At 46.1% G+C, this 23,060-nt stretch overlaps 1 protein-coding gene across 1 annotated transcript in view; it reads left to right on the top strand.

Annotated features, from left to right (window-relative positions):
- The window catches only part of BLMH (bleomycin hydrolase), a 648,489-nt gene that overhangs the window by 318,520 nt on the left and 306,909 nt on the right, over window positions 1-23,060 (top strand). The window contains exon 10 of the mRNA XM_069615257.1: window positions 17,426-17,543. Coding sequence (XP_069471358.1) covers window positions 17,426-17,543 — 118 coding nt within the window. The remainder of the gene's footprint in view (window positions 1-17,425; window positions 17,544-23,060) is intronic.

Here is a 23,060-nt window from a genome sequence, read left to right as displayed (position 1 = left end):
CGGAGACCCAAAGTGAAAGCCAAGGCAGGCAGAAACACAACACGGTTGTGTTTACATGCCGCAGTGTTTCTGCCTACAGCTGATTACCCATTTGGGGCTCTCGGGCTCCCCACGGGGGGCCCAAGAGCCCCAAATGGGAAATGCTAAATGCTGCAGTGTTTCTGCCTAAATCTGCTTTCCCATTTGGGGCTCTCAGGCTCCCCACGGAGGGCTCGAAAGCCCCAATTGGGAAATGCTAAATGCTGCAGTGTTTCTGCCTAAATCCCCTTTCCCATTTGGGGCTCTCGGGCTCCCCCTGGGGAGCCCGAGAGCCCCAAATGGGAAAGCAGATTTAGGCAGAAACACAACGCGGTTGTGTTTGAAAACCATGCGGTTTTTCTTTCTGAGTTTCTTAGGCTCCTCCGAGCCGGAGGAGCCGGAGAAACTTGGAAAGAAAAACCGCAGCGTTTTCAAACACAATAACGTTGTATTTATGTTTGCAGTCGCTTCAAAAGCGACCGCAAACATAAATACAATGTTTTTAAAGCTGCGGTTTTATTTCTAATTTTCCGGGCTCCTCCAGCCCGGAAAACTAAAAAAACGCAGCTAGTGCTTATTTAAAAAAATAAATAAATAGCACTTACCGAGATTCAGCTGCAGCTTTCCTGCTCTGGTCTCCGGTCCCCGTCCTCCGCGTACAGCACCAATGAAGGAAAAGCCACCCAGCGGTAGCTTTTGTTTACTACAGCTGGCTGGCTTTTCCTTTATTAGTGCAGCAAAAGCCAGCTCAGGCGGGCATCCATTTCACAAAATGGATGCGCCCATGTGCTTGTTTTTGCGAATTTTGAGCTTGAATAGCTCAAAATTTTACATAGGAAGTTTTAAAAAAAAGTGCTAGTATTTTTTTTTTAATGTTGCCTATCTATTTTCTAAATACATTTTTTAGCTGGACTACCCCTTTAATAGGTTCTAAAAGTGTAACTCTGTGCAGATTTCAAAAGACTGGTATCCATGTTCTAGTCGTCTCGCGCCCTGGGTGAAAAGGGGGAGGGGATTTCAGGGGAGTGGATTGAAGGGGTGTTTACCGGTGTTGATTCATGTTATGTCGTAAAACCAATAAAAAGATTTTAAAAACATAAATAAATACCAGCGCGTCTGGAAGACCACCAGTGTTCAAGGAAAGCTTTTATTTGTTAGTATCCTGGCCCTACATTCTGCCGATTAGAAGCGGGAGGGTCCGCACCAGGCGCTATATAAATACCTCTTCGCTTTATTAAAAAGAAACACTAACATGCAAATCATTTGGAGTTTGCATTATGTCACCAGTGACTAGTGTGACCAGATGACTCAATCGCATCACCCAGCTCCTTGCCTTTCCAATTGCAAGTAGGTTTCAGTTGCCAAAGTCCAATTAGTTAAGTTTAAGCCAACACAGCCAATCCCAGATGGAATGCATTTCTTGAATTGAAGCACAGAACGGGATAAGTGTCCATGTCACATCAGACTTCTAGTTACTCTGTGATGTGGCCAGGCCAGGGGTATGCAAATGTGACGTCTGGTCTCTCGCAATTCCTACGTTATAGAGGCGAGTCGTGTGCAGTTGATATTTTGTATGAATTCTGTACTCTAAGAAGAGTGTTTGCATGCAAGCTAAACTAAGGACCGTATATGTCTGCGACGCTTCAAGGGTCCAAAGGTGGAAAAAAACTCCCTTTTGAGAGGTAAATGGTGTTTGTGGAATCTTACCTGCCAGCAGGCCTGCTCTCGGGAGTCGACTCGACGGCTTCCCATTTTAGCGCGGTTCAGTGCATTTCAGGGCTGGGCCTGGGCCACAAAAGCAAGGCCCGGGCCGGCTGAGGGAAGCAGCAACAAGGCCGCGCGCGCATCCACACGTGGCTGGGCTGGGTCAGGCAGGCTCCCTCTCCATCCGGCCACGCCCTAACTGTGTGTACCGGAAGTGAAGGTGGCGCTGTGCTCCCACCCCAACACGTGACGTTACCAATACTTAATTTAATTGGCTCAGAAGAGCATTCAATGAGAGCAGCACATTTCTGTGTTACTATATAGCATATGCTGCATAAGAACACAATGTTACTTATGATTGGCTGTTCCTGTTTCACTGCACTGTAGTCAGGCAGGCGGCAGGGGCTGGCCAGGCCCAGCCAGCCACAGCCTGCAAGCAGAGCCGAGATAATCAGATAAATTACAAACACAAACAAAACAATGACAAGCCATGCGCCGCCCAACATGATGTCCCAGTACTCAAAATAGAGTGCCTGCTTTCAGGGCTCAGAGATCGCCCTCGCAACCTCGGTCCTCCTCTGGTTTTCGGGGGTTTCTGGATCGAAAGACACATAGTCAATCCTCCAGCTCTGGAAACTCCTGTCGGCAGCAAAGCCAATTTTTCTCGCAGTCCTCTGTCGCCTCATAATCTGGGGGTCTCGCCACTGAGAAACCCGCTAAATGAGTTTTTTCGGCGATCGCACGAGTCCCCAGTTTGAGGGTGCATTGCGTCTCACTGGGAGGCGTGGCAGACACTCACCGAGGATCGGTGGGTCTTGTCCGTTCCTCGGGCGGGCTTCCGCTTGCCCCTTCCCCACCCCACCATTCAATCCTCCCTTCCAGCAGTCGGGGATGCCCTCCCTCAGAGCCGTAGTCCAGAAGCTTCTGGACCTCAAGGTGGTGAAACCCGTTCCTCTAGGGGAGCGACACGGATTCTACTCCCGTCTGTTTACGGTGCCCAAATCCAACCAGGCTGGCCTGCGCATCATCCTAGACCTTTCCCAGTTCAACCTTTCTCTCCCCCAAGAGAAATTCAAGATGATCACCCCTCTGTCAGATAAAGTCCTCTCTACAGAAGGGCGACTGGCGAAGCTTGGTGGACCTTCAGGATGCTTATATGCAGATCCTCATTTGGAGCCCGCATCGGAATACCTACGGTTTTCCATGGGGGGGGGGTATTTCCAGTTTTGTGTGCTCCTGTTTGGTCTCAGCTCAGGCTGCATGTCTTTATGAAGATGTCGGTCATCGCAGCTTATCTTCGGCTAGAGGGTATCCATGTGTATCCGTATTTGGACGATTGGCTGCTTTGCAGTCCTTGTCCACTGAAAGCCTTGAGCAACCTTCAGTCTCTCCTCCATCTCCTGTGCCACCTTGGGCAGTCGGTGAACTGGCGGAAATCCTCCATGACCGTCTCTCAGGACTTGATCTCCCTGGGTTTTCGTTGGAACACGATCGATTGCAGGGTGTACCTGACTGGGGACAGAATGGCGGATCTGTTTGCCACGTGTCAGGTGTTTATGCAGTCGGAGAGCATGTCGGCCTGGTGGTTCCAGAGGCTTCTGGGCCTCATGTCTTAGTGCGAGCTGGGTCTTCCTCTTCCTCGTCTCAAGATGAGGCACGGACACAGAGGGCTCTTTGGCGCTCATGGCTTCAAGCAGTGGACCCAGATTCCAAAATGATACTGGTTCCACCTTTCATGAGGGCGGACCTCTTGTGGTGGTCATCCCTCAGCAATCTGTCGGTGGGCGCTCCCTTCCAGGACCCTTGCCCACTTGACTGTCACAACGGATTCCTTCCTTTTGGGTTGGGGTGCGACGCTGGATCATTTTCAGGTTTTTCGATCTTTGGTCGCCACAGGACAGACAGCTTCATATAAATTATCTGGAGCTCTTGGCGATATTCCTGGCGCTGAAACCGTTCAAACCAGGCATTGTCAACAGGGTGATCCGTGTCCGCGCGGACAATGCAGTGTCCATGTTCTATATCAACAAGCAGGGGGGTACCGGGTCTCCCCCTCTTGTGGATCTTGCCATTCAGATTTGGGAATGGGCCATTCGGCATGGTATCTGGCTGGTAGCAGTAGACATCCCGGGCCAGCTGAATGTCACTGCAGATGCCCTCAGCCGACGAGCAATTGTCCACTACGAATGGGAACTGAACAGAGATCCTCTCGGATATTTTTCCCTGTTGGGGCACTCCAGAAGTGGACCTCTTTGCAACGTCTACAAACAGGAAGCTTCCCCTGTATGCCTCCAGGAACGGGCTCTGAGCCTCCTCACTGGGGGATGCTCTCGAGATTCCATGGCACAACATGAATGCCTACGCTTTTCCGCCCCTTCCTCCGATCCATTGGGTGCTTTGCAAGCTTAAGAACACAGTGAATTGCTCCCTGCTGTTCAAAGCCCCTTGGTGGCCGGCCGGGTTTTAGTTTTCGGAGCTTCAGCATCTATCGGTGTGCCCGCCACTCAAGCTTCCGCTGGTCCCCAATCTGCTTCATCAGAGCGATCAGCAGCTGTGGTACTCCTCCCCACAATCGTTCAGCTTGGCGGCCTGGTGCCCGAGTTCAGATCTTTAGAGCGTTTCAATTTGTCCGCGGATAACATGCGCATCATTCAGGCGGCCAGAAAGCCCTCTACAAGATCTCTGTGTAGAAGTAAATGGCTTTGTTTCTGCCACTGGTGTTTGGCTGAGCAGCTGGTCCCCAGGGAGGCTATTATCGACATGGTCCTGTCCTTTGTTTCACATCTGGCAGTCTGGCATCCATGTCTTGTCCTGCAGGACTTGTATATCGGCTTTTGCTGCTTATTTGTCCACTGACCAGTGCTCGTTTTCACTGTCTAATCCAGTCATTAGAAGACACTTTGCGGCCCTGATGCATCTTTATCCTCCTGTTTGCAACCTGCATCCAAGGTGGGATTTGAATGTGGTCCTTACGGCTTTGTGTCATAAGCCTTTTGAGCCCATGGCTACTGTCGATTTTAAGTACTTGTCATGGAAAGTGTCCTTTTTGATTGCTGTGACTTCGGCAAGGCGTGTGAGTGAGCTTCAGGCCTTGTCGGTGGAGCATCCATTCCTTACTTTTCATAAGGATAAGGTTGTCTTGCGGACGAATCCTGCATTTCTTCCGAAGGTGTCTGATTCTCATTTGAATCAGTCATTTTCATTGCCTGTCTTCTTCCCAGACCCGGCCTCAGAGGCCGAAAGGGTTCTGCACTGCCTGGACTTTAGAATAGCCCTTAAGTTCTATCTGGACAGAACATCTGATCTTAGGAACTCTTTGCAGCTTTTTATGACCTTCGGAAATCAGCAAGGAAAGCCGGCCTCGAAAGCGACCATCTCCCGATGGATCGCTGCCTGTATTTCTGAGGCGTATATCATTCAGGGTCAATTCATGCTTATCTTGTGTAGGGCAAGGCGGCTGCCGTTGCCTTCCAAAAATATGTTCCCTGGGAGACCATCGCGAAAGCGGCTATGTGGGCCTCCCCATCGTTTTTTTTGTAAGCATTACTGTCTGGACCTGAGCTCCAGGGCTGATGCTCAGTTCGGTCAAGCTATGCTTAGGAACCTGTTTCAGTAAGGAGTTTCCATCCACCCGTAATTCCTGTGAGGAGTGCTTGGGAATCTCCCATAAGTATGGAGGAAAGGGAACGGGACGTAGGAGTATAATAAAGTTACTCACCGTTGTGGCTACCTTACTCCTAGTCCCCTTTCCTCCATACGCCCGCTGTCCCTTCTTAAAAAGTTTCCTCTATTATTGCTTAAAGGTCATAAACCCAGCAATAGAAAAGGACTGATGGGCGATGCGCTGGGCGGAGCTAAGAAGGGCAGGGTTACGGCCGCGTGTGGTACCCCGCGTAAAGAGAGGAAGGACACATTTTTGAAAAATGTGATGCTTTTTACAAAGTGCTCTGGTCCCGTCCCACAGGAGGGAGGAATGTCTCATAAGTATGGAGGAAAGGGGACTAAGGACTAGGAGTAAGATAGTCACTATGGTGAGTAACTTTTTTATCTCTCAATGGGGTTTCCCCACAATAGACTTGTTCGCTACAAGCGAAAACAGTCAATGCCCAGACTTTGCGTCCAGGTTCCCCCAGCCAGGCTCCAATGGGAACGCCCTATGGATGAACTGGTCAGGGAGATTTGCTTATGCTTTTCCCCCAACTCATCTCATGAAGGAAGGTGGTGAACAAGATCCGCAAGGAACAGTTGACGCTCATCCTAGTTGCTCCCTTGTGGGCAAGACAACCTTGGTATCCACATCTGCGCAAACTAGCGATGTGCGATCCCATCAAACTTTTGGGCTCGTACAATTTGCTCACTCAGCACAGGGGATTAACAGTGCACCCTCAACCTCACTAAATGAACTTGGCAACATGGCTTCTGAGGTCATAGTTTGCACATCTTAATCTGCCACAGAAATGTCTGGATAGCTTGAAGGAATCAAGAAAGCCTAACACTAGGCACTGTTATTTTGACAAGTGGAGGAAATTTGTAATTTGGTGCCAGTCTAAACAAATGAACCCCATAGAATGTACTCCTTCCCACATTCTAACTTATATGCTCCACTTGCTAGATGCAGGGTTAGTATTCAACTCTTTAAAGGTCCACCTGGCGGCTTTGTCAGCCTATACAACTTCCCACAATAAAGTCTCTTGGTGGAAGGTACCTATCATCAAAGCATTCATGGAGGGAGTAAGGAGACTCCACCCTCCTATTTCAAACCCGCCGCCAGGATGGGATCTCAATGTTGTACTTGCTAAGCTCATGGGACCCCCTTTCGAGCCAATGCACGAGTCTAGTCTCAAACACCTTACTTACAAAACTGCCTTCTTAGTGGCTATCACTTCCATAAGAAGAGTTGGTGAAATACAAGCATTGTCAGTGCAGGATCCTTTCTTTGTTGTACGCAAAGATGAGCTGGTTTTACATACTCACCTTAGGTTCTCCCCAAAGTTCATCTCTAAATTTCACGTTAACCAGTCTATTGAGCTACGGCTTTCTTTCAGGAACCCACCAGTTCAGCTAAGGTAAAACCCCACACACTATATTTTAGGAGGGCGGTCCTCTACTATGTAGACCAGACCGCTAAGAATAACAGATCAACTGTTTGTCTCTGTAGCACCAGGCAGAGAAGGAGACCACATTTCAAAGAATGCCATCTCCAAGTGGATTGTCAGATGCATACAATTTTGCTATTCCCTATTAAACAAGACGCTGCCTTTTACGCCCAGAGCGCACTCCACAAGGAGCACGGGAGCCACTCTGGCTTTCATTGCAAATGTCCCTCTAGACAGCCTTTGCAAAGCAGCTATATTGAGCTCAATACACACTTTCACTCGGCATTACTGCATTGACACTCATTCCAAGACAGATACAGAGGTGGAACAAGCGGTTCTAAGACATCTGTTCGCCCATGAACCTTCCCACCACCTTTTCTAACAGTGCTTGCTAATCTGTGCACATCATGTGTTCTAAGCAGATTCCACAAGACTGAGATGGGCTACATTGCTCACAGTAATCATATTTCTGATGCTTGCATCTGCTTAGATTCACATGCGCCCACCCTTCCTCCCCTCGGAGAGAAGGCGCATGGATGCTTGTCTGATACGTATCTACTTGGATACAACTGTACTCGCGCTACACTTCATGCTACCTCATGTCAGAAAAATAACAATCTGAGGGACCTCGATGCGTGACGGACCACGGGTACAGTGGACGTCACACTAGGGATAGTATTATTGGTACACCCTGTCGACGTCCCTTTTTACGAGTTTTGAAAACAACTGTAATACTCTGCAGCTTCCACTAGATGTCGGCCTATGCACAGCATGTGAATCTAAGCAATTACAAGCATCAGAAATACGATTACGGTGAGTAATGTATCCCATATATAACTACGTATTTGTTGACAGACTATAGCAAGAAGAGCGGTCCAGCATGAATGAAGGACTCTTTGTGCTGACGGATGCCAGTTCAGCTCTAGGATTGTGTAACGATGATCCGTAATGCACTGCAAACACTACGCCTTATGAGAAATGTAGTAATTCTGGACGAACAATCGTTGTGCAGTATTGGATTTCCACATGTGCCAAGCGTCTCTTGGCAATAGTTTTTGTTCAACATATTTTATTTACATCCTTTCCTTTCTCAGGTTTTTCACACTGTAATTTTGTTTTCTCTTGCATGAGAGTCTACATAGTGTACCCTTCCTAGTGAAAGATAAATTACTAGCCTGTGATAATGTTCTCCAGTGGGTGTACCCAACTCAAATTAATAAGGTTGCCTTAATTGCTTTTAGAGATGTACGTCTTTTTCTGCAAATTCTTAAAAACAAAGTTTGCTTTAGTCCTGAACATTGCAGGAGGAAGCAGCCGCACTGACTTAGAAAAAAACCACACTATTTCTAAGGTGCTTTCCATGAAAAAATATTTAAGTTAAGTTAGAAAATGAAACCCTCAAAAGTAAAAATTAAAACACTTTTCTGTTTGCGACCTGGCTGAAGGTTCATTCAAGAACCTAAAGGGGATACTGGCTGGAATTATCTTGTTAAACTTGCTTAACAGCCTTATAGATGGTGTGATAATAAAACATTGTGTGGTCCATATCATGTACAGCTTTTCCACAATGGAGGACTTCATTCAGAGGTCAAACTTAAACAAAGTAGCCTGTATTCTTTTTTCACTGTACATGACTAGATGTTTTGAAGTATGCATATTTATTGTACCACTCAAGATAGGTGAGCTATGGGTATGCATATCTCTGTGTGCGTGTCTGTAGCTCAATAGTTATGTGCTCTGAGCGGCTTGGTTTGCATACCAATTGGGATTGTTGCTGTGTGTGAGGGCAATACATCTGTTGCAATTTGTTTTGAATCACTTTGTTAAGGATGTGTGCTTGATGTGTGGCTCTCCGCGGATGTGGGGGGGGGGGCAGGGTGAGTTATAGTTGGGGTCTGATGGTGTGTTTTAAGTGGAAATCTATGTGCGTTACTTGTGTCAGTTTCCATTATGACACTACTTTCATGTGCTGTTTTGAGGAGTAAAACTGAGCATTGTGATTATGGTTGGCAGGGTTCGTGTATCCAGCCGACAAAATTAAGAGATGTGCCCTCTCTGTCACCATATGTACCCACATTTTCAGGGTTTTTAATGTAGTCTGGGGGGTTTTAGTTTAGGGGCAGGTTATGTGTGTGTACCGCATGTGAAAAAATTCTTTGACAATGCACAGGCATGCACACATTGATATTCACATTATTTGCAAATACATCTTTTGGGGAAGGTTGGCTTTGGGAGGTGTGTGGGTCTGATGAACATTGCCAAAACCGACTGATCATCAGTACACTTGTTTTTGTTCACATTTCTTTGTGGAATGAGCGTTCTGAAGATGCATGATCTCACATAATGGCAAATAAATTATACTTTTATAAGTATGGGAAGGATCCTGCACACCTTAAACTTTGGGTTGTAATAGTTCTATTTACACTATACTATAAAGCTCAGCAAATTCATACTGGGGGCAATACCAATTCTCCATCAATACTAACACGCAGACCGTGGATAACACTCTGGTCTGTAAACACCAGCCAACTCCTACTAAAGATTCACAAGTCTTGCTGTTTAATCCTTAACTTTTAGTGTAGTGAAAGCAAGCTGATCCATGATGTAGATGATTGAGCAAGATTACCCTCACACACCAATGTTCTCCCCATGAGAAATGCAGATTCCCCTTGGCGTTGCATTCATTACTAATACATTCGGATTCTTGGACTCATGAAGAGCGAGGCCCATCCTTAATCTATTTTCCAATGTAGCTGATTATCCAGTCCTCACAGAAGACCATTAATTGGCTGTTTGTGAGCCGCCATTATTCGCGCACAAGCTAGTTCGCTTCTTAGGCTCTACAACAGTTCCACAAATTGAAATTGGATACATAATGTGCACTTTCGAAATGTATGCTCTCCCTCCCTCCCTCTGTCATGGTTATGTTCCATTCTTGGATACTGAGGGGGTCCTGGGGATGCCTACCCATTGATTGAAGAGCTACCCAAAGGTGGTTAATGGAGCATTCTCCAGAGGAGCTTCAGTTTACCCCATCCCTCTTGTTTCTGTTGACGAAATCAAAAGTGGAACATAGTCTGTGTTTACTCCCCTGCTTTACACACATCATTCCCCAAGTCAGACTATTCATCCTGTAGATGTTTGGGTATCCCAGAGACTAGAGCCCTTAGTAAATTGTTCCACCAAAGGCCTCCGAAAAGGGATTCCAGTTTCCCACTACCCGTGCTTTGCCCAATGTTGCACTGCACTGCTGTGACCAATATAGTGAGGCAGCAATGAAGGCTGATGCTGCCGAGCATCGCTCAACCATTACCTTTTCACTTGTTGCTTATCTCACTGATGGAGAACTGCAGTTTACGTAACGGGGAGATCAGAAAAGCGCTGGCGATCTGCAACTTGTAAACTCTACTTCCACCTGACTTCAAAATGGAGGAATGACCATTTTAAGTCCTTGTCCGACACCATGCAGCTTCCAGTTTGCGATCATCACTGAGAAAGAGGTAGCAACAGGGAGGTAGCCGTCAGCCACAGAAGAGTACATTAATTAGACCCGTCCAAACACCTGACAAAATACCGAAAGAAAATAGTATAACCTATTTCATAAAGGGACACCAGTGACTAACCCACCAGAATATTGAGCAAACATCTCAGTGAAGAGGACTGTTAAAGACTGCAGTGCTGTGCAGACAATGTCAGACCAGACTTGAAACCAAACAGCTAAAAGGGGAAAGAAGAAACGTAAGAAGGAAATGGCTGAGAGCTAGATCTACACTGAGCGGGGCGAGACTAATCTAGAATGCTAGGACTCTACTAAACGCTGTATCTGAGACTGGGACGAAACCAGAAGCCAAGGACGTCCTAACCAGAAATTGATTGGCCAGAGGGCAACCCGTGGCTAGAGGGGTAACAATCACAGACTAGCAAAAAACATAGGCTGGGGAAAGAAATACATTTTGGTAGAAATGTGTGACGTGTATTACCATTGGCCATGGAGGGCGACCCATGGCTACAGTTAGAATTTCTGATCCCGTCATGCACCCTAAGAAAAGGAGAGGGGGTGGAAGTCATTTCTGGGAGGAGCGATCAAGAAGCAAGCTAGGTGCTATATACTTGAGACTGTAAATTAAGCCCAGAAGTCTGCTGGACGGTATATCCTGGGGACTGCATACTACAGTAGGTACTGGGGGAACATCAGTATTTCAATAGTTAGGCCACTGTAGACGCAAGGGGTTATCCTAGCCCCCCACTTTTAACAAAGTAAATCCTTTGTGCGTTTTCTGCTGGACCCTACCCATGATTATCCTAACCCCTTCCTAAGTGTCGATAGGAGAAAACAAGGGTGTAGGGGAATCTAACACACGAACTGCTATGTAAACTAGACATCTAAAGGAGATATTTGCTTTTGATTCGGAGAACTGACATTTTATGGTTTCTCCTCCTAACACAGTTTTGCTTAGCTTGTTCTCGGAGCAGAATAACTGGCTGTGTTGTGCCAAGACATCTTATCCTCATAGGAGTTTCTCAACCCCATCCAAACCAGCTTAATAAACCTTGGTTGAACCTGTATGTGTGTTGTGTTGATCCTAACGCCACAACTGTTAAACCACTAATCCTAACTCAGCCACTCTTTCTGGGGATCCCCCACCATTAACTATGTATAATTCCACCATCTCACTCATGCTGATTTAACCTTTCCTAAATAAAGATATTTTAGAAACTTGCTTCAGAGTTTGCAAATAGAAGTGTGAAAATGGGAAAGGTCTAATTGCTTTTCCAAACTAGTGTGTTTGCAGGACTAGCTTTGATGCCCAGTCATGCTGCAATTGCTGCCCTAATGCCCACTGCCATTTGAAACCAGTTTGCTTCTTAAAAGCTTTTACATGCGATTTCTCACAAAGGGTGTGTAAGATGCCTGTTCAGATTGGTGTTTCCAAAGTAAGCTATAACAACTTTATTTAACCTTGAAACCTTTCAGAATTCTTGTTTTTCTTCAGTTTGATTATTATTATAAAGCTGAAGCCTCCACTTTATCAGCCACAGGAAAAGAAGAAAAAGGAAATATTGATGATCAGGCATGAGGGTGGTTCTTCATGTGTCCAGCATATGCTTAGTGCTGTCTGGTTTTGAATAAAGTGTACGAAGAATAACAGAAGGGACAGTTAATCAGCAAGACAGTTAGTAAGTGCAAAAAGAGTGTGCAAAGAAGGGTGAATGGGAGAGCCTATAGCAACATGCATAGGATATCCAGCAGGAAATGTGTATCTTAAAGGAGTGATGCAAGCATGTGGTGCAGAGTAAGTCAAGAGCGGAGAGGAAGGGGCAGGTCAGATAAATGGGTCTAGTAAAGGACCCAATTGGTCTGACCATACACTCTGCGGTGAAACAATAGTAGAGAAGTCAAGAGATGTATAGAAGGCAGGGAAAGTAAACAAAGGCAGAGAAGAAATGAATATAGAACTGAGCCTGGCAAAAGGAGATGTGAGACAGGGAATCCAAAAGGAAATTGGAGGTTGTGAAATTGAGTAGCAAGCAAATGCGGGTAAACAAAGGAAATTGCAATGGAAGTACATTGATTTGAGCAAAACGTTGGTCATGGTGAATTGCTGTAAAGAAGTACAACATTTGGCTGTGAAAAAGTAGCTAAAAGCAAGAGTGAAAGAATTCTGATGCAGACTTTGGTGGGAAGGTTAATCTAAACTCTTATTTTTCATTTTGTATGATGACGTTTGGCTTTCCAATGAACACCTCAGTTTTCTGAGTTACCTGCAATCTTGATAGAAGTATGTATTTTTTCCGTCCCCACTGCCCCCTCCCCTTCTTAAATTTCACAAGACCGTGCATAGAAACTACATCATTCTAAGTCTTATAGCTATACAGATAAAAGTGAATTATGTGTGCTGCTTGTGATTTGGGGAGCCATCCACACAATAGACATAGGGATTACACAAAACGTTCAGGAAAGGGAGGCACAGGAATACTCTAGGGATGGGGGAGGGGGCACTAAAGTTTTCCTGAGCAGGTTCATACACCATGCTGTATGCCCCAGTTTAGGCTCGTCCTGACAATGAAGAATCGGACATCTAGCAGTCCTAGGGATAGTATGAAGAATATAGACAAGATCATTTTGTTTATGGTGGTTGTAAGGTAAGATTTTCAGGTTGGTGCCAAATCTCCCTCACTTGTGAGACCCCCCAGAACTTTCTGATGGAGTGGTGGATTATTGTTCCTTGTACCTCAGTGAGTGGGAACCTTTTTCCACTCGAATATCCTTTTACTCTTTTTATGGGTGTAATTCTTGAGACTCTCCCTAGTGTATTTTTGATTTTATCCTCTGACAACTTTTTGGCATATATATATTTTGTTGCTGGTTTGCCCTTCAGAGCTCCCCTTTTAATTTTCTCTGGCTAACCTTGTGAGAGCTACAGTTGCCAAGGATAGAAAGGATATTTTATCCTCTCTAAACTTTATTTTGGTGAGATCAGCACACCCCACCGTATGTGGAGTGCTGGGGGGCTACAGTGTATCCCCTTTCTCATTCTCACTAGCATTTGTTACAGGCACAAGCTTGCCCTACATGGCTGGTGGCAGTGAACCTTTTTACTAAACCGGAGCTCCTTTACTGCAGGCTGTTTCGACAGCTGTGGAAGCCCATTTTACCAAAATGGCCTGTCTTCTTTTTTCGCCATTTTAGTTTGTCCTTTCTCAGTCCTTCCCCTGGCCTCCAGGGCGGGAAAGTGCTTTATGTTAAATTTAATCTTCGGCGGAGACCTCTGCCGAGCCCACCCAGACTCCAGTCTGTTTGTGAAAGTAGAAGGCGAGGGAGAAGTCCAAAACTCGCAGCCCTTTGTCTTGCAGCCTGACTGCGAGAATCCAGTTCCAGCTAGGAGGCTGGCTGGGGTGTTTTCTGTGATTGGGAGGCTGGCTCGGGTGTTTTCTGTGATTGGGAGGCCTCTCATCCAGTTCACCCAGGCCCATTGCTGGAATCCTAATAGGGTGTCTTCTGAAGTCCCTGGACCGTGAAATAATTACTTGTTTGAAGAGACTTCATCAGACTGACATTTCCTGCAACTGAACCCTATCTCACCCTACCTACAGCTGTCACCTAGACAACTATGGGTTCCTCTTCTGCCTCTGGGAGAACTCGTGCAATAGAGTCGGGAAGGACTGGATAAGAAAAGCATTCTGACTGAAAGTATAGCAAGTGTTTAAAAGTTACTTGTGAACGTTGGTTGGTAACTGCCCCCTCTGATAGTGAGTAGTTTAAAAGTTCTTACCTTGAATATGTTTTGCCATTCTGTGAATTGGTTGTGCCTTTGCCCAAAAGTAATGCTGTTGGCTGCACTTAACTATTTCTTTTAGGATACAAATGTCAAAGTATACCAACTGGGTCTTGCTTCCCCTGACCTGCTATTTAGCCTGTCTAGAATAAGTCTGCCTTCGGTTTTACCTGCCCTGAATAGCTGTGTGTCATCGTAAGAGTGTTCTGTAGGTGTAGCTGACCCTGGTCTGCTGGTGTAATCCTAAATGAGTGTAAGAGTTATTGCTTACCTTAGTCTGTATTCCACTGATCTGAAAAGCAACTGAAATTGTATATTACACCATAAGGTCTTACTCGCCTGGTAGAACTATGTGTTATCCTGAAGGTAGTTACAGGTTTATACTATTGCACGAATTTGTGTTCCACTAATCAGAAATGTATCCTGGTAACAGGGTTGGTTTATTAAATGATTCCTTAACTGAGTGTCACAGTATAACTGCCAGGGTCTACTACCCTTGACTTACTGTAAAGTAATATAAAAGTAACTAATGGTTTTACTTCCCATGAATAGGCATGTCCTATACTAAATGTGTTTGATAAGGTCTGACTTCCCTAGAATTACGGTTAGATATTCTGAAGGTGTATGCTTTGGTTTGTGTACTTTCAAGCATGGTGGTGTGACTCTGACAAAATACTTATCCCCAAGACTAACTTGGCCTAAAAGGGCGTTACTCCCCCATTCCAAGGGCTGGAAGATGGGGGGTAACGGCCCGGCAGTCCATGTTATCGTCCCGAGCGAAGCGAGGGCGAATAACAAGGGATCTGGGCCGTTCCCCTTCCCAGTCCCCTGTCCAGCACTTGGAACTTGGGATTAAGGCTATTAGCACCACGGGTTGCAAAAGACTAACCCGGGGTGCTAAAAAAAAAAGGATTTTCCTTCATACAACAAGACACATGTGGCGTCTCGTTATACGAAGGAAAATCCTTTTCCAAGATGGCCACCATGGAAAGGTAAGCAGGGCTCCGTGCCGAGCCCCTCTTACCTTTCCATGGCAGCCTGCAGGAGAGGAAGGAGCAGCGGTGGCAGTGAGTGCCACAGAGATACGGTAAATTGGGGGATGGAGAGGGAGAAAAATAAATAACAGGACAGAGGGGTGCATGGGAGATGGCGACGGGGGGAGCCGGTCATCAGGTGGGATGGAACACAAACTTTCATCGGCGATTCAAGCCCCCCTTCCTAGCCACCTGATTGTCTGGCTCCGCCCGCCAGGGTGCTAATTGTATTTATAATAAACCTTTATTTTTTAGAATACTTCTGTTTGTAAGTGTTTCTGTTGAACCCTTGGTATACTACAAGTTATTTGTGCTATCCAACAGCCCTCTCTCCCTCCTAATAGGAGCCTGCCTGCTCAGTCTATTCTACCAAATACTCAGATAGTACAGCCTTATACTAAGAGTGGAGTTTTGTACCGTCTGTTGTATGGGTTTACTAAGCCCTTAGTTGGACTTAAACTGTCTTAACAGGTCGTCCCTAGCTGTCAGTCGCCTTTTCATATCAGTACAAGAGTCTCACTGCCTTCATCCATTCAATCAGCAGGGGTCTGATATCGCTCTATAACACTCATAGTATCATCTTCACCACTTTTAACAGCCTTTCTAAGAACTCTTCCCTCAATCCTTATTCTCACTTGCATTCAACATCAGCATCATGAGAGTTGCTAAATCACCTTCATCTCTCATGCCCAACCCATAAGGTATTATTTTAAACTCTGTAGAATCCGCTCGTAGGCAGTGCCTGTCATAAAATACGAGAAGTTGACACTATGGTCCTCATTACGAGTCCGGTGGTAACAGAGGCGGTAAAACCGCCTAGTTACTGCCGGACTCGTATTACCATTCCGCCATCGTGACTCCCGGAAATACCAGGGCATTACGACCCTGGTGTCCCAGGAATTCTGGAGGCGGAATTCGGTAAATCCCCATTCCCATTGAGTCCTATGGGAGTCAATGGGGATCATGGAAACGCCAGCACCATCTTGTGATGGTGGCGGTGTTTCCTCGTCCGCCTGCAGGTGGGCAGTGGTAAACCCGCCAGGTCAGACCTGGTGGGAACGCCACCTCCCGCCTACAGGACTCGGGATCGGGACTTAAAGTGCAGGACTCGGGATTTAAAGTGGGCGCCGGGTTTACCGCCACTGTTATTTCCGGACCGCCTGACCTGTAATGAGGCCCTATATCTGTCTGATCCAGACAAATGTCGAAGCACGCTTTGTTTTCCATCTGACAATCTGCTGCCTCACAACATCCCACAGTGATCCTGACCCTGTTGTTTTTTTTTAGAGAACGCTATCTTTCACTCAGTAACCATCCATTTCAGATAGTAAAAGGGGCTGTCTATTTGCAATGTCCAATACCTCCAAAACCTGTTTCATAGCACTCTACATTGTGTATTATCATATATGTTCCTGCAAGCCTAGCTTATACTTAAAGATTAAGAACCGGAAACCCTGATCAACCTGCACTTTTTATTTGCCAGGAAACCATTTCAGTTTTTCCCCTATGTGTGAAGGTGGCATTTATCCTTATCGTGTTTGTATTCTGTCCAACAGTTCCTTGTACCAAAGCTGGATGCAAATCTTCATTGTTCTGCTGGCATTTGCACCCAACCTGTACTTACCGGACATAAGAAATCCCAAGCAGCGCCATGATAATAATAATTGTTCTTTTAGAGCGCGCTGAAGACCGGAGACTAGTTTCTAAGCGCAAGACCGCGATTGGAACTTGTGCTTCCAAGACAAACTTGTTCCCCCTGAGCCCTGTAGACGAATAATTTAAACTACAATATGAAGCAGATAAATGAATCAAATTTGATTAAACAATTGAGAATGAGACTTGCAGGTGTCATGCTGGAACTACTTAGATGTAGCAGGCCATAAACTGATTACATGAATCAAGATTTTTATTATTTTAGTGCCGAGATGAGAAGAAAAGGACAGCTGTACACTCATCAAGTGTTTTTTCCCGTGTGTAATTTTTTAAAAGAATCTCTGAATTCTTTCACTAGTTTATTTTAGCTTGCATTGCTTTTCTTTGATCAAGTGAGAATTTGTAAGGCTTACATTTACAGTGGCCTCCCATTGTTCTTACTCATTTCTTATACACTGTGAAAATACACAATCGCTGCTAGTCCGAGTATGGAATTTCTCAAATAGAAACAGTTGTCTGACATGCAGGCCTACCTTGCACCATCCCGCTCCAAGCCGGTGGTTTTGTATGTGTACTGCCAGTTAGCCCCTGTTTCTACCTATTCTTACATCCCTCCTTCTCTGATGTATTGATTTATTCATAGGTTCAACCATGAGCTGCTGTTTGGCCTGTCCGTGAAGCACCTAAATAAGGCAGAGCGTCTGATTTTTGGAGACTCATTGATGACACATGCCATGGCCCTTACAGCAGTCACTGAGAAGGTAATTATGCCACTACACACCCATGGGCTGTTTGCACAGATGGATTTGAATAGTTCTGTCCTCTATTTATGCAGGCGGTGTAGCTAGCTGTTCAGCTGATAGTCGGTTAATACATAGGGCGTCAAGCGGGCGCCAGTGTTGCCACATCTGGACTGCTGTGCTCCAGCAGGCATCTTCTGTTCAGATGAGCCAAGATTGTGTTGTTAGAATCCTCCTGTCTCATAAGTGATTGTTATGTAATTGCATTTGTAAATTGTTTGTGCCCCAAAGAAGTGGTTTCTTGGCACTGGTTACCAGTGCAAAAAGTGCAGAAAGTTACTTAAAAGCCATTGTAAACAAAGATTTTCACCTGAGGCATGATGTGATGGAGAATGTAGATGACGGGCAAGGCAGTGCCGTTTCAAAGTGACCATGACAGAAAAGACCATGCTACCTCTTAACATGTTTAACAGAAGTAAGGAACCTTTAGCAAAAGGATGTTTGAGGAGCACAGGGAGCGGCCACGGGAATACCTTGCTAAATGTTTAAAAGATCAAATGGGCCTGATGCATCAAAGCACCGATGTGCAGTACAAAGGGCTTTAAACGGCACCCTCTTGCTGATGGGCAGCCAGCGTAGTGTTTGTAAACCAGAAGAGATGTGTGTACGTTTATTTGTGCCTGTGATGAGGCAGATGTGTGTTTTGGATCAGTTGAAGGTTGTAGAAACCAGACTTGGGAGACACAAGTGGAGCGAGTTACCATAATCCAGTTGGGACTGTTAGGCAAAGTTTGTTTGCAGTACCCTCTGGGAACACTAGAAACCACTATGACTACAGGTATAGGCAACCCAACCTTTGGTATAAGCTTGTACTACAGTTTTGGTAGCGTGTTGAGAAGCCAGGCTTATCTCGAGGGGGGAAACGTGAGCTGGAGTGGAGTTACACAAAGATTCACAGTTACAGGTATTCAAATAAACTTACACTCAAGGTTTCTTGCATAAACAATTAATGTATCAGTCAGTTATAAAGCCTTCTTCAGAAGGTACCAATTTAAACAGTAACACTCCAATATTCTTCAATACTGTACACTCTGAATTTCTGAATCAGACAAGACCCTTTTGGGATGGCCCATAGACACAACCTGCATCCACATGTGACTTGAGTAACAAGGGTGCTGGGGACATTAGTATCTTACTGTTGGCATTCAGAATATTCTTAAAAAGTAAGTAAAAGTCAAAAGTTGTTAGAACACAGGAAATGTACAAATGTTCCTAAGCAGTGCAGATACTTTCAGATAGCACTTAGAAGAGTCATTCTATTCAATGAGCTAAGCCAAAGTCAATAGGCCAAAGCCTTTGTATAGGATGCAGCACTTAAGGTAAGTAAATGGAAATGTCTTTGCAAAAGTTCTTAGGAGACTTTGAGAAAAAGAAGAACCAAATGTAGGGCCACAAACTGTTTAGACTTGTGAGTTGACGAAGTTACAAGCACTTCCACACTAAGAGGTAAGTTCTCTTAGGCTAGTTTACAGTACCTTAGTAAAGAAGAAAAAGATGCAGCTGAAGACTTCAGTTCCTGTACAGCTATTTAGATTTCACTGTTCCTGGGCCTCAGTCGTGGGGACAAGAGGGAGGATGTCGGGGGACTCCTGCACTGTCAAAGCTGTCAACCGGCAAACTTTACTTTCAGTGGCTGTTTCGCGTTTCTGCTCTTTGCAGTACAGCAAATAGCAATAAGCGCGGTTCCTGGCTGTCAAGGTGGACTTTCCTCACATCTGAGGTCCCGCACTGAACTGAGCGGAGTCAGGCTTAGTCTTTCCTGCTTCATGGGAGTCCAGTGAATCTTCCAAAAGATTTAGGTCGGCTTACAAGCAACGCACACAATCTGGTGTCCCTCTCCCTGGCTCTACGGTTTCCTGCAGCAACTCTGAGGAAATTCAACCAGCTCCGAGATGGGTGTCCAGGTGGCTTACTTAGGAGTTGATTGGTCCCACCAACTGAAAGGGAGAAGTCGTCCTTGGAGGGTTTCTCTGTCGATGCGAACTTGCCGATTTGGACCTGCAGCAGGGATTCACCGGGCAAACCAACGGTCCAGGAGTTGCAGCAGCCATCCTCTTCATGCTCTTTGGTTCCTTCGTCCAGTGGTCAACTCTGCCTTCCAAGCCAAGAGACTCGCCTTTTATTCAGTTCTATACCATTCATTCCAGCCTAGCTGCCACACACCCAGCAGGGTGGCTGTCCTTGCCGGACAGTCAGCCAGCCATTCACCACAGAGTGCATTTGGGTCTCCTAGGAGACTAAGCACGGGGAGTTTCGGGCACCTACCTCACTTCCTGCCTACCCCGGAGCCGGGTAAGTGTCTGTGTGTGTGTCGCAGTGAGCGCGCGTTTGTGGGTGCAAAACATCAGTGTGTTTTTAGAGCGGGGCAAAGGTGCAAGCAGGAGCAAAGGGGTGCTCAAACAATGGGCATGTCCTTTTCCTGCTTTCTGAGGCCCGCACAAAATCGGTAGAAACATTTTTTTTTTTTTTGTGCGACCTTCAGAAAGTGGGAAAATGACATAGAACCCTCTTTTTTGCATGCATAATGCTGCTTATATCGATTTATTGTTGCATTTTATAATGGGACTTGGCCTTAATGTTATAGGAGGTAATTACCAGTGTGCCAGCCTCCCTGAGATTTGTCTTCCTCTGCAGTGAGGAAGCACGGCTTAAGTGAGTGGAGAGGTACATAGACCTGCTTGGGATCTGGACAGCCACAGTCGAACTATCAAAGCTGGCGAGAGCATATGATAAAATGGTACTGGTGAGGGTGGAGGAAGTGGATAATAGATCAGTTCTGAGTTGATCAAAAGCAAGCATTTTCTCAGGAACGAGCGAGAGGGAGCACTGGGAAAAGTGAAATCTTGCAGCACAAATCTTAATCTTACCACATCAATAGAATGTCTTACACCAGTACCAAGTCGTAACAGGCTAAAGTAAAGTCTGTGTCCAGCTTTGTGCATTGGACCAGACACAGGTTTGGTAATACCAAAGACTTCACAATTGTTAAAGGGTGGAGTGGTAGGGTTTGCAGGGCAGTCTCCCAAATTGCTAAAAACCCATGACTGTTACCTTAATGAATGAAGGCAGATTGGCACAGGGCTTTAAATAACAAAACGAGACAGTGTATCGGGGTAGGTGAGTGAGTAGTCAGACGATGTGGTGAGCTGATAAGTGCAACAAACGGATTAGAGTAGGACACCCAGCCCTTTCGGCGCTCTAATGTACACCAGCGTCTCTAACATTTACTTTATGGAACAGCCTCCTCCTCCCTTTACGCCTCGAGCAGGCCTTTCTTAAATACCGGAAGCTCATCAAGACTTTCCTCTTTACCTCCTCCTTCCCTTCTTCTCTCCTATGCTAATCTCACAGTTGCTGCGATTGGTGTCTTGGGCCCTTGTGCATCCCCGGCCCGTGTCCTCCCAAACCAATCACCCAAGCTCCTTTTGATGAAGCAGGGTACTACAGTTAAGGAGGTGGTCATTCCGGCAGCCCCCGTTAGTAGTTGCATGCTACAAAGTCCCACTCCTGCTATCCCTAGCCTGGACCCCTCCACTGTACCGGCCATTGAACCCGGCACTGATGTATCCACAGAAAACCCTTCCTTTTCAACCCTGGCTGAAGTGGCAAGAGCGATTAGTGATTCCGCTGTACACAAACCCACTTTCGGCTCGACTCGTGCCTGGAGCGAGTCTGTGTCCCCTACAAGCTCAGGGGGCTAGCTCCTTACTCTGTTTTAACTCCACTCGGGGCCCCTAAGCACCCACAATATGCAGCTAACTTTAATGCTGGGATGCTCACGGATCCACCACCCAGGGCTGATTGTATACATGGGTGGTGCAAGTGCAATCAAGTGCTTGCGGAGTTGGTTGTAATTAGGAAAAAGATTTAAACCCTGATGGATTCCGAGGGGAAGGGAGGAGAGGCTGCAGGGGAAGGGGAGCCCTACATCGCCTCAATCGCCTGCAATGGGTCCAATAACCCTCCCCCAGATTACTCCATTGTCCAGGTTCCTATGCGCCTAACGAACATTGAAGCGAAAGCCGTCCCACTCACCAGGGCACCTCAGATCCCATGCCCTGCAATTCTCAACGCCCCTCGTGGAAACGCTATGACCAGAGACTAAAGGGGCGCCCAAACCCAGGACAAAACCTATTCCCCTGGTGGATCAGGCTCCAAGCCCAGTGGGTACTAATCATTCTGGCCTAGGGGCATCTAGAATACAAGGCACATGGTGTAGGTGTGGCTTCAAGACCAAGAAGGGCCTAGCAGTGCCACCGTATATCTCCATGGGGTACCCAAACTAACAACGGGCAAATAGGAGCCAAGGGATGCCCTTCTAAGCAAAAGCCTCCACTGGCTGCCGACCACTCAGTGTTGCCCCTTTGTCTCCAGGGAAGCCATGGGGGGATGCCGTAGAGTTCCAAACAAGGCAATGAATCCTCAGGACAGTATTGAACTGGCTTTTTGGGACTGGGGAGTGGCCAAACGGGTTCTGGAAAGATGAGGGGGGGAGGGGGTTGGCAGGGGGTCTGGGATTTCGATCAGTGCATACCCCTGCCCTGGTCTTGATGGGCTACCCAGGATATTGCCAACAAACACCCACCTTACTGGCGCGAACCTTACACCCCTGGGACATGGGATAGCGGGGGCCAATGCAGCTGGGCCTTTGGAGAGGGGGACACCCTGAATGGCGCAGGGTTCTTGAGTCTGGTTCTACTTTTCCCACTCTGTGACCTTTTGATATGTTGTATTGTGTCTGGGTTTTGTAGTACTGTGATAGGAGGCACTTTGATGGCCTGATGGCTGAATAAGTTATGATGAAAAGTGAAAGAATACATTGCTATTAACCTGTGTGAGTGTGTCAGAGACAATATAAAAATAAAGCTCTGACAAACATGGAAAAATGAAGCTTTGTTAATATGGTTTTTATACGACTGAGTGTGGCACCTAATCAGTAAGTTTGAGACTCTGGTGTACATTAGAGTGCAGAAAGGACTGAGTGTGCTACTCTAATCCGTTGGTTGCACTGTATGCTTACACTGAATGTAAGAGTAGGATTCCCTTCTCAGATAACACAGGGTCGACCCATTTGTAGATTTTGTGAGCTGATAAGTGTTATAAAATGTAAGTGGGAACCGTAAGAGGTTAAATTAAATAACAGCCATGCGTCTGCCCATAGAAAACTACTGATTGGCATGAAAAAGATGATACTTGGCTTATATTGTAGCAGGCGCCAGCTTTATGAAATACAATGTTGGTCCTGTTGGTTGAAAGTTAGGAGTTAAAAAAATCTCAACTTGATGTTTCAGTTGCGATGGGGCATTAATTACTTTTAATAGAGGAAGGTGGAGGAAGGGAGGTGGATTGTGTAGATCCAGAGTGCACATTATGAACGCATATAAGCTGATCTGTGTGGGCTGTTATTTCGGAGAATATCATGGACTGTGTTAGTATGGAAATGGTTCAAGGATAATGGAGAGGGCCTAAAATTTAGAA

The sequence above is a fragment of the Ambystoma mexicanum genome, chromosome 9 (genome assembly GCF_040938575.1).
Source record: "Ambystoma mexicanum isolate Mex_15411 chromosome 9, UKY_AmexF1_1, whole genome shotgun sequence".
Lineage (NCBI taxonomy): Eukaryota > Metazoa > Chordata > Amphibia > Caudata > Ambystomatidae > Ambystoma > Ambystoma mexicanum.
The sequence above is the reverse complement of the archived record's forward strand: the minus strand, read 5'-3'. Positions and strand labels throughout refer to the sequence as shown.